At 37.6% G+C, this 12,513-nt stretch overlaps 1 protein-coding gene across 2 annotated transcripts in view; it reads left to right on the top strand.

Annotated features, from left to right (window-relative positions):
• USO1 (USO1 vesicle transport factor) overlaps positions 1–12,513 on the top strand; it is a 92,368-nt gene that overhangs the window by 53,123 nt on the left and 26,732 nt on the right. For both annotated transcript variants that reach the window (XM_007455430.1, XM_007455431.1), the window contains one exon: positions 7,918–8,096. In XM_007455430.1, coding sequence (XP_007455492.1) covers positions 7,918–8,096 — 179 coding nt within the window. The remainder of the gene's footprint in view (positions 1–7,917; positions 8,097–12,513) is intronic.

Genomic DNA, 12,513 nt, shown 5'->3' with positions numbered 1-12,513 from the left:
AGAGAGGCTTCCCTGAGGGAGGGTGGATACTTTATATTCTTTCTTTCTTCCATTATGGTGTGTTGAATATGGATTTCTTTTTAGTTATCCTGCTTAATATTTGTTAAACTTCCAGAATCTGTTGATATCTTACATCATTTATGGAAACTCTCAGCTATGTCTCCTCAAATACTGCTCCATCACATTTTTTCCTATCTTTCTGAACTCAGATTCAGTTCTCTGTCATATGATTAGATTCTCACTTTATCATCTTACTTTCTTGTCTGCATTTTCTGTCTTTTTATCTTTTCAGGCTTTCTTCTGGATTATTTCTTCTGACCTGTTTTCTGTTTAAACGATTCTCTCTTCACCTGTATTTGATCAGCTTTTGAATGTGTCCATTGAGTTTTAAATTTTTCTTTTCTAGAAGTTCTGCTTGTTTCTTTGGCAAATTTGCTAGGTAATTTTTTTATAACTTCGTTTTCTCTGCATGTATTTTCAACTTATCTTTTATTTCTTTGAATATAAGAAACAATTACTTCATGATCTCTGTCTGATAATCGCAGTATTTTAAGTCTTTGTGGGTCTGGTACTTTGCTCTGCTGGTTCTTACGCATGGTACAACATTTTCTGTGTACATGTTTTGTGTCGTACTTAGCAGAATTACTTATAGGAATTTGAATCCTAGGATGAAAGTAATTTCTTTCAGAGAAAATGTGCTCGTTTCTGCCAAGCCCTGGGGGTGCAGTTTGTCTGGGATCACCTCATTCCAGATTGAAGGGTTGATATTCCCTGGACTACTCAGGTAATGCAAACCTGAGCTACAAAACCTATGAGGACTAGTTAACTTTGCATTTTTGCACCCTGAGGATATATCTTTTTTTTTTTTTTTTCCTTAGGATATATCCTTTTGAGGTCCCATTTTATTAGGTGAAAAGTTTTCTGTTAGATTCCTTCCTACCTTATGTATACCCTTGGCTTTGGTTTGTTTTCCCTCTGTCCCATGAGACTGTCAAAATAAAAAGTTTAGATTTATCAAGATTGAGAAATGTACTGCCAGCCAGAAGGTACTTTTATACTTAACTATCTGTATAGATATCCATTTTCTTGTCAGTTTTAGCCTGCTGTACTATCAGTTCTTCATTGCTCCTAGGCTTTTTTTTTTAATTCAACATTTTTGTTGTTTTTAATGAGAAATTGATCAAAAACCCTAGCACTAGAGTCAGAGGAGAAAAATGAGTTTATTTGCATTCACTGAACTGGGGTTAGCAGTTGGCTTACTAATCTGGAAGGCAGGGCCAGGCTGGTGATAAAGATTTGAGAGTCTTTATAATATAGGTAAAACAAAATTAGATAAACAAGGAAGATTAGATGAGTCACTTAGAGTAAGTGAAGAGTGAGAAGGGAAGGGCTAGGACAAACCCTAAGGAATACAAATTGTTAAGCGATCATAGAGGAAGAGGTATCGGTAAAAGAGACTGAGAAGAAACAGGCCGCAAGGCAAGAGGAGAACCACACTTAGAAGGGTTGGGCGAATTGGTAGCAGTGTAAGAAGTCACTGAGATATCAAGATAGGACAGAAATGTATCTGTAGGACTTAGAACATAGACATCATTGGTGACCTTGGGGACAGCATTTGTGTTTAGTGGTTGCCTCAGAATCAAGATTGTAGTGTCAGAGGAGTAAGTTAGAAGAGGGAAAATAGAATAGCAGAGAAAATTTATATCAGGAATTTGGTAAAGTCAGGGGAGAGAGCCAGGTGAACAGAACTGGAGGTTGACAAGGAACTATTTTTCTTAAATTTTTTTTTGAGATATGAAATATTTCAAACATACAGAAAACAATAGAAAATAGCATAACAAACACTTGTGTACCTACCGTCCAGTTCTTTTAAATAAAGTATCCTTCTGAATATAATCTCACAACTTACTGTTTTGGTTTTTTTTAATTAATTTTTTTTTTCTGCCACATGGCATGCGGGATCTTAGTTCCCCAACAAGGGATTGAACCAGCACCCCCTGCAGTGGAAGCTCGAAGTCTTTACCACTAGACTGCCAGGGAAGTCCCACAACTTGCTGTTTTTAATTCAACATTGTGTTTCTGAGATTTATCCATGTTGATACATGTTACTCTAGTTCATTTAAGTGCTATTATATTATACTGTATTATGAATATACTATGATCTATTATTTTCTGATTGAGTTGACAATTAGGTTGTTTATATTTTTGCTAATATAAACTGTTACAGTGAATGGTCTTTATGTATTTACTTGTATATTAAGTTTCTCTGTATACCTACAAATAGAGTTGTACTTTTTTCACCATTACCAGATATTGTTGAATGGCTCTCTTAAAGTGGTTTTATCAACCTATACTCCATCAGCAGTGTTTTCAAGTTCCTGTTTCTTCACATCCTTGTCAGTCCTTCCTTGCCAATTTGATGAGTGTGAGATAATGTCTTATTGAGATTTTATTTCATTTCTTAAATTAATGAGATTAAGCATATTTTCATGGGAGTAGTCACCATTTATTTTTGTTTATCTTTTACCCCTCTGAATTACCTTCTTGCCTGTTTTTGTATAAGATCGTTTTTCCTTTTCCAGTTGATTACTGGGAGTTCTTTATGTATTGGATACTAATCATTTGTTGATTATACATGTTTCAGTTATCTTCTATGAATTTGTTTATAGTGTTTCTATTAAAGTTTAAAATTTTAGCATAATAGCATGTTGGGTTTTTTTAATAGTTTATGCTTTTATAAAGTTTAAGAAATCTATCTCTACCTCAAGGTCATAAAGAGAGTTTCCGTCACTTTCTTATACTGAAGCCTTTTAAAATGTGTCTTTTACATTTAATTAATAGGGATTTTGCATTTGAATGATGTTATAAGATTTGTGATCAAATTTCCATACGTGTGAAAGTCTGTTTCTGAGTTCTCTGATATGTCCCATTAGTCTGTCTAGTTCTACACTAAAGCCACACTCTTTTAATTACAAAAGCTTCATAATAATATCCTATTAGAATATAGGAAAAATTTCCTATCTTGGCCCTCTTCAGAATTGTCTTATGCGTCTTTCCCTTTTATTCTTCATATGAATGAAACTTCTTTGCTAGTCAAGTTATCTGAAAATCCTAGTTGGGATTTTGATTGGAAATATATTGAGTTGTTTGGGGTTTTTCTTAAGTTATTATTTATTTATTTATTTTTGGCTGTGTTGGGTCTTCGTTGCTGTGCACAGGCTTTCTTTAGTTGTGGCGAGCAGGGGCTACTCTTAGTTGCGGTGTGCAGGCTTCTCATTGCAATGGCTTCTCTTGTTGCATAGCACAGGTTCTAGGCATGCAGGCTCCAGTAGTTATAGCACTCAGGCTCAGTAATTGTGGCTCGTGGGCTCTAGAGCACAGGCTCAGTAGTTGTGGCACATGGGCTTAGTTGCTCTGCGGCATGTGGGATCTTCCCAGACCAGGGCTTGAACCCATGTCCCCTGCATTGGCAGGTAGATTCTTAACCACTGTGCCACCAGGGAAGTCCCGGAAATATATTGAGTTTAAAGATTAAGGAGAATCGTCATTGACTTTTTCTATCCATGAACCCAGGTATGTCTTTTAATCTATTCAGGGCTTCTTTTATGTCTTTCAGTAATGTTTTATAATTTTGAGCACAAGAGTTGTATATTTTTTTTATTAGATTCATTCCTAGGCATCTTATACTTTTTGTTACATGTGAATGGGATCTCTTTTTATTACATTTTCAAATTGGTTACTACTTGATTTTTGTATATTGATCTTGTATCCAACCATCTTATTAAACCATTAGTTCTCCTTGGACTTTCTGTGTAGATACGATATTTTCTACAAATAAGTGTAAGCTTTTTTCTTTTCAGTTCTTATACCAGTTTTCTTTTCTTTGTCTCATTGCACTGATTAGAATCTTTAGTACAGTGTTGAATAGTTGCTGACTGTAATGAGAATGTTGATGTTTCACCTTTAAGTTTGATTTTTGCTAAGAGTTTTTATCATGAGTCTTGCATTTTAATAACTGTTTTTATTTTTTTTCTACATCTGTGGACATTATCAGATTATTCTCCTTTAATCTAAAAGGGCTTTTTCTTTAAAATGGAAGAGACTACAACAACTGCGAGCAAGCAGAGAGGGGACAGAGATATGATATGAGAGAGAGAGAGAGAGAGAAAGAAAAGACAACAGTCAGTGGTACATAATACCTGAAAAAGGAGGAAGTTATTAGAATCCACAGGAGAGGTAGGAACTGGCTGTTTTAAGATAGGAGAAGAAGAAGCTCATCTTCCATCATAACAGGGGATAGCACAGGTGAAGATGCAAGTCCTTTTTCACATTTGGTGACAGGGAGTTGAGTTGAAGGCAGAGGCATATGCTGAGAGTGAAAGAGGAGGACACAGTTGAGAATCATGGCGAAGACTGAAAATAGTCTTTTGGAGGATAGGAGAGCTTGTTGACTATTGTAATTAGGAAGATTTCCAGGCAAGGATAAAGGCCCCATTGAGGGTGTTCACCATGATTTCATAGCAGTGCAGGCTACTTGATTATGTGATCCCCTGTCTCCCCCAGTACTCAGCTGTCTAGGTACAGATATTGAAAAAAAGCCAGGCAGGCAGTTTCTGACAGGATAGTGCCTTTCCAGGCAGGTGCTATGAAAAGATAGTGAGACAAGAGAGCTCAGCAAATTATCTGTAGGGTGGAAGAAATGAAGACCTATATGTGCTAAGCTAGATAGGGAAGGAAGTAAAGACAGAAGGGTTTTTAAAAAGAAGAAATGGGGCTTCCCTGGTGGCGCAGTGGTTGAGAGTCTGCCTGCCAATGCAGGGGACGCGGGTTCGTGCCCTGGTCCGGGAGGATCCCACGTGCCGCGGAGCGGCTTGGCCCGTGAGCCATGGCCGCTGGGCCTGCGCGTCCGGAGTCTGTGGTCCGCAACGGGAGAGGCCACAGCAGTGAGAGGCCCGTGTACCGCAAAAACAAAAACAAAAAAAAAGAAGAAAGAAGACTTGTTGATGGGTTGAAAGTCTCAGGGAAGCCACAGAACAGATATATTGAGAATACTTGAGCTGGAAAGATGGGAGGTTTTAGGAATAGAGTAAGGATTATCTCTGAAGATGAGGCCAAGGAACTGAGGGGTCCAGATTAGATCGGTTGTCATTGAAATTGAAATCAAGAGTGACAGCAGAACATGGAGATAGAAAGAAGACTCTGAGTGAGGTGCTGGTGCAGTGAACAAGGAGTAGTGACCATGAATTTGTTACAAAACTGCAGTGAGGACTGGTAGTAGATGGTACAGCCAGATGGCCTGAGCCTCCGTGAGTAAAAGTAATTTACTCTTAGATGAAAGAGAAAATGGTTAAGTGGGACTTCACTAAATTGAAAATTTAGTCTGCAAAAGACACTGCTGAGAGAATGCAAAGATAAGCCACAGACTGAAAGAAAAGATTTGCAAAACACATCTGGAAAAGGACTTGTATCCAGAATGTACAGAGAACTCTTAAAGTTCAATAAGAAGTAAAGGAACAACCCAATTAAAAAATGAACAAAAGATCTGAGCAGACGTATCACCAAAGAAAATATATAGATGGTATATAGCATATGAAAAGACACTCAAACATCATATGTCATTAGGGAAATGCAAACTAAAACAATGAGACATCACTATACACCTGTTAGGCAAAAATCCAGAACACTGACAACACCAAAAGTAAGCAAGGGTATAGAACTCTCATGTATTGCTGATGGGAATGCAAAATGATACAACCATTTTGGAAGACCGTTTGGTGGTTTCTTACTAAGTTTAACATACAGTCCAGCAATCACACTCCTTGGTATTTACCCAAATGAGTAGAAAACTTATATCTACGCAAATCCTGCACGTGAATATTTATGGCAGCTTTATTCATAATTGCCAAACCTTGGAAGCAACCAAGATGTCCTCTGGTAGGTGAATGGATAAACAAACTGTGGTACATTCAGACAATGGAATATTATTCAACGATTAAAAAGTTTTCAAGCCATGAAAAGTCCTGGAGGAACCTTAAATGCATATTGCTAAGTGAAATAAGACAGTCTGGAGAGGCTACATACTTTATGATTCCAAGTATATGACATTCAGAAAAGACAAAACCATAAAGAGACAGTAAAAAGACCAGTGGTTGCCAGGGATTCGGGGGTAGGAAGAAAGAGGAATGAATAGGTGGAACACAGGATTTTTAGAGCAGTGAAACTATTCTGTATGATACTGTAACCGTGGGTACATGAAATTATACATATGTTGAAATCCATAGAATTTACAACACAAAGAGTGAACCCTAATGTGAACTATGACCATGAGTTAATAATGTATCAATATTCATTCATCAGTTTAACAAATGTACCACACTAATGCTAAGTGGTAATAGCAGTGGAAACTGACACGGAGAGAGTATATGGGAATTCCCTTTATTTGTTGCTCGGTTTTTCTGTATCCTGAAGCTGCTCTGAAAAATCAAGTCTGTTTTTTGGAGTTTTTGTTGTTGTTGTTGTTGTTGTTGTTGTTTTGGTTTGGTTTTGACCCTGCCGCACGGCTTGTGGGATCTTAGTTTAGTTCCCCAACCAGGGATTGAACCCAGGCCCTCAGCAGTGAAAACGCAGAGCCCTAACCACTGGACCACCAGGGAATTCCCTAAAATTTGTTCATTTTTTAAAAGCAATTAATTCTTTTTTTTTTTTTTTTTTTTTGCGGTACGCGGGCCTCTCCCATTGTGGAGCACAGGCTCCGGACACGCAGGCTCAGCGACCATGGTTCACGGGCCTAGCCGCTCCGCGGCATGTGGGATCTTCCTGGACGGGGGCACGAACCCGTGTCCCCTGCGCTTCGGCAGGTGGACTCTCAGCCACTGCGCCACCAGGGAAGCCCCGCAATTAATTCTTATAATCGTGCAGTTTAACTAGTAGGAGCAGAAGTGTGCATGTACTACACAGAGGAACCTACTCACTGTGAGCATCCAGCCTCTTTTTTTCATATGCTTTGCAGAGGAAACAGAGCTCATTGGTTAGGAAGCCTGAGGAGTGGCCAGATATCTGTAAGGAGAACCAGGAGGGAGTCGTTAGTGTTTTAGAAACCAAAAGAAGAGGAAGTTTCAAGGAAGAGGCATAAAGACAGCAATGTCAAGTGCTTCTTAGCGATTAAATAATATATGATTGATTCATTCAACAACTATTTAGTAGTGACCTACCACGTACACATCTGATATCTTGTCTCTCTCTCTTTTTTTTTTTTTTGGCCTCACCACGTGGCATGCGGGATCTCATCAAACCTGCGCCCCCTGCGGTGGGAGCGCAGAGTCTTAACCACTGGACCACCAGGGAAGTCCCGAAATGTAGACGTTTTTTTAAAAGCCATTTTACTTTCTTCTTGGAATGCTTTTCTGCATCCCACCCACTTCATGTGACTAATTCCTGCTTATCTTTCCCATTGGTGTTTATTTTATTATTATTTTTTTATTTTGGCCGCACCATGTGGCATGTGGGATCTTGTCTCTATATCTGCTGAGGATACAGAGAGGTAAGTAGGACATTCCCAAATTCCTGTCTTCATGAATTATAATCTAGTGAAGACAGATACTGCATAATTATAAAAGGGGCAGGCTACTGTGAGAGCATATAGCTGGTGATCCTAACCTACTCACTGGATCTTGCTAATAATTCCTGAAGAAATGATGTGTAAGCTGGATTTGAAGAAAAAATGTGAGTTACTGAGGTGAGTGGATAGTTGAAAATAGAAGTCAGGAGATCACTGGGAGACCTGAGAAGGAGCAGGCTCACTGCCGTGCATACTGAAGAGATGCTGAGCACTGAGAGTTTTCTTTTGAAATGTTTGAGGATTGAATTTTCCTTCAGGTTTTATCAGCCTCAACATTCCATTCTACATTCTTTCCCCAGGTATAGTAGTGGAAGACTGTCTGATTTTGCTTCAAAACCTGTTAAAAAACAACAATTCCAATCAAAATTTTTTTAAAGAAGGCTCATATATTCAGCGTATGAAACCTTGGTTTGAAGTTGGAGATGAAAATTCAGGCTGGTCCGCACAGAAAGTGACTAATCTGCACCTAATGCTACAGGTATACTGTCCTTAGACATAAATGTGATAAGAATTTTGACAGTGATACTTTCAAAGAAAAGAAAATGGTTTGTGTTTGATAAATGCAGGATGTTGAGTTGGTTTCAGATGGGCTTTTTAAAAAAAAAAACAAACAAAACGCTTTTAATATGGAGATTTTCAGTTATACACAGAGATGGAGATCCCCCCACACCCACACCCATCAGTTAGTTTCAATAATTATTAACATCTGGCAGTTTTGTTTCATCTTTTATCCCCCTCTCTGGCCCTGCAGGATTATTTTAAAGCAAATCCAAACATACAGTTTCCTGATAGGTTTTGCACTAGAAAATAACAGGTTAGCTTGTTGAGTTGAATTTTTAAAATCTACTATCTTCAATTAAGGTTCTAATATCATAAATTTTAATACTCAGAATATTAAGTTCAAAGAAATTCATTCAGTAAACATTTACTGAGAGCCAGGCGCTGGATGCTTGGAATTGAATGGTAATGTCCCTACCCCCAAAGATTAATAGTCTTGAGTTTTAAATCTAATACAAGTTAAATTGACAAATCACGTGCAATTTTATTTAAGCTTTATGGTGAAAGCTTGGTGGTGATAGACAGTAAAAGTGAAGACAGTAGGATCCCAAATGAATTCTACATCAGAGAAAATGACGAAGTTTTTAGAATATTTTACTTACTTATCCCTTTATTGAATTCCCCTTCTCCAGACCTTTAAACTTATACGGGTCTCCCACCTTACTGACTCTCTAGTGATTCCTGTGGGTCTTCGAGTGTCTCTGAATTGTGCCTGCATCTCTGAAGTTGTGTTCCTCAAAACTAGATGGTTAATCAGACTGGTAATTAGAATCCACATATTGTTGCATGGTCTGGGAGTTGCCTGCATAGCGTTGATTGATAATTAGGGTGACCATGTGCCCCAGGTCACCAGGCCAGTATTCATTTTGTAATGACTAATAGTGTCCTCTTTCACTTCAAAAGTGTTCCAGTTTAGATAATAAATTATATAGTTAGCCTATTTAGAATATGCCTAAAAACTGTCAGGAAGATATTTTACAGGAGAACATGGGCAGAATCTTTCTATTTATACTCCCATCTTCATTGTCTATATTTTTACTTGTCAGTATTACACATTTCAAGGCCATTAGTTTTTTATGTTTTAGAAATAGTGTCCCAGTGGTACGCTTGATATTTTTGCTCAGCATTGCTTTCTTAATAAAGGAAATTCCTCTAGAAAAGTAATTTTCAAAACGTGATTAGAGAAAATGAAGGGATCTGATGATGTACAAATTACATATATGTTTCCTGCCAGAGTGAAAATTTAAACTGCTTGAGCAGCTTACTCATGTTTTATAGCTTAGGTACTACGTAAATAATTATTTTTGAAGAAAGTGTCACTTGTTAAAAAGTAAAAGTACTATTTTACCCCCTAAAAAAATTTAGAATATAAATAAACAGAAAAACACAGTATTCTGGTTATATAGTAAGTTAGTTCTTTCTTTAAGTTTTCTTTGCTTTTAGAAAGTGAATAAACTAGATACTAATCTTGAAGAACATAAACTTCAAAATAAAGAAACTGAGTTTAATTCACTTTAATATATTCTCCACGCAAAGAATGAGTAGTTGATGTAGTCATAGCTTCACAGGCCACAGGTTATCTTCTGCTTTTCAACCTATTAGAGGGTTCTTTCTTGATAGCTTTATTGCTTATATTTAGGGTTGCTTGTATTTCAAGTTCTCTATTATGTACCAAATGAAAATGCATTACAGTTGATGATAAACAATCCTTTTTGGATAGATATTTCCATTTAGAATTATTCATCATCACAGTTATAATTATGATGGAATTCTAGGCCACTAAAAATTGAAATTGATCCACTTGAAGATAGTTCATTCACATTTTGCAAATTAAATTTGGGGGAAGCATCTTATTGAAAAATTTTTTAGTTGTACAACATTTAAATTTTTTCTTGGAATGATAATTTTATGACTAATTCTACCTACAGGAATCCATTCTATGCCATTTTTTGGATAGATACTGCCAGTGACTCTCATAAAGCTCATTACTTTATGAGAGACTCCTTTTCCTTATTATTATATTTGTTATGGTGATCTGCAATCAGTATCTTTGATGTAACTATTGTAATTGTTTTGGGGCACCACGAATCACACCCATGTAAGAAAGAGAACTTAATTGATAAATGTGTGTGTTTGACTGCTCCACTGACTGACTGTTCCCCGTCTCCCTATTCCCTGAGACATAACAATATTGAAATTAGGCCAGTTAATAACTTTACAGTGGCCTCTAAGTGTTCAAGTGAAAGGAAGGGTCCCATGTCTCTCACTTTAAATCAAAAGCTGGAAATGATTAAGCTTAGTGAGGAAGGCATGTTGAAAGCCTTCATAGGCCAAAAGCTAGGCCTCTTACACCACTTAGCCAAGTTGTGAATGCAGAGGAAGAGTTATTGAAGGAAATTATAAGTGCTACCCCAAGGAACACATGAATGATAAGAAAGTGAAACAGCCTTATTGATGATATGGAGAAAGTTTTAGTGGCATAGATAGATGATCTAACCAATGACAACATTCCCTTAAGCCAGAGCCTATTCTGGAGCAAGGCCCTTACAACTCTTCAATTCTGTGAAGGTTGAGAGAGGTGAGGTAACTGCAGAAGAAAAGTCTGAAGCTAGCAGAGGTTCATGAGGTTTAAGGAAAGAAGCCATCTTCATAACATAAAAGTACAAGGTGAAGCAGCAAGTGCTGGTGCAGAAGCTGCAGCAAGTTATCCAGATGATTTAGCTGAGATCATTAATGATGGTGGCTACACTAAACAACAAATTTTCAACGTAGATGAAACAGCTTTCTACTGGAAGAAGATGCCACCTAGGACTTTCATAGCTAGAGAGAAGCCAGAGAGAAATCAATGCCTGGCTTCAAAGCTTCGAAGGACAGGCTGACTGTCTTGTTAAGGGCTAATGCGTCTGGTGTCTTTAATTTAAAGCCAGTGTTCATTTACCATTCCAAAAATCCTATGGCTCTTAAGAATTATATGCCAAACCTTTTCTGCCTGTGCTCTATTAAATGGAATGACAAAGCCTGGATGACAGCACTTCTGTTTACAATATGGTTTACTGAATATTTTCAACCTACAGTTGAGACCTACTGCTCAGAAAAAAAAGATTCCTTTCAAAATATTACTGCTCATTGACAATGCACTTGGTCAGCCAAGAGCTCTGATGGAAGTGTACAAGGAGATTAATGTTGTTTTCATGCCAGCTAGCACAATGTCCACTCTGCAGCCCATAGACCAAGGAGTGATTTTGACTTACAAGTCTCATTATTTAAGAAATATATTTTGGTTTCTTTGTTTTTAAATATTTATTTGTTTGTTTGTTTGTTTGGCTGCACCAGTTCTTAGTTGCAGCATGCGGGATGTAGTTCCCTGACCAGGGATCGAACCTGGGCCCCCTGCATTGGGAGCGTGGGATCTTAACCACTGGACCACCAGGGAAGTCCCTAAGAAATACATTTTGTAAGGCTGTAGCTGCCGTAGATAGTGATTCCTCTGATGGATCTAGGCAATTGAAAACTTTCTGGAAAATGAAGAACATTTGTGCCTCATGGGAAGAGGTCAAAATATCAACATTAACAGGAGTTTGGAAGAAGTTGATTCCAACCATCATGGATGACCTTGAGGGATTCAAGACCTAAGTGGAAGAAGTAACCGCAGATGTGGTGGAAACAGCAAAAGAACTCGAATTAGAAGTGGAGCCTGGAGATGGGACTGAATTGCTACAATTTATGATAAAACTTGAATGGATGAGGAGTTGCTTCTATGGATGAGCAGACAAAGTGGTTTCTTGAAATGGAATCTACTCTTGGTGAATATGCTGTGAAGATTGTTGAAATGACAACAAAGGACATTACAAAAACTTAATTGATAAAGCAGTGACAGGGCTTGAGAGGATTGACACCAATTTTGAAAGAAGTGTGGGTAAAATGCTATCAAACAGCATTACATGCTATAGAGAAATCGTGAAAGGAAAAGAAAGCCGATGCACTAAACTTCACTGTTGTCTTATTTTAAGAAATTGCCACAGACACCCCAACCTTCAGCAGCCACCACCCTGATCAGTCAGCAGCCATCAACATCAAACTCCACCAACAAAGAGATTGTGAGTCGCTGAAGGCTCAGATGCTGGTCAGCATTTTTTAGCAATAAAGTATTTTTTTAATTAAGGTTTCTCCATGTTTTTTTAGACATAATGTTATTGCACACATAAGAGACTACAGTATAGTGTAAACATAACTTTTATTTGCAATTAGAAAACCAGAAAATTTGTGTGATTTGCTTCATTGTGATATTTGCTTTACTGTGGTGGTCTGGAAGAGAACCTGCAATATATCCAAGGTAT

This window comes from Lipotes vexillifer, unplaced genomic scaffold, assembly GCF_000442215.2.
Source record: "Lipotes vexillifer unplaced genomic scaffold, Lipotes_vexillifer_v1.1 scaffold749, whole genome shotgun sequence".
Lineage (NCBI taxonomy): Eukaryota > Metazoa > Chordata > Mammalia > Artiodactyla > Lipotidae > Lipotes > Lipotes vexillifer.
The sequence above is the reverse complement of the archived record's forward strand: the minus strand, read 5'-3'. Positions and strand labels throughout refer to the sequence as shown.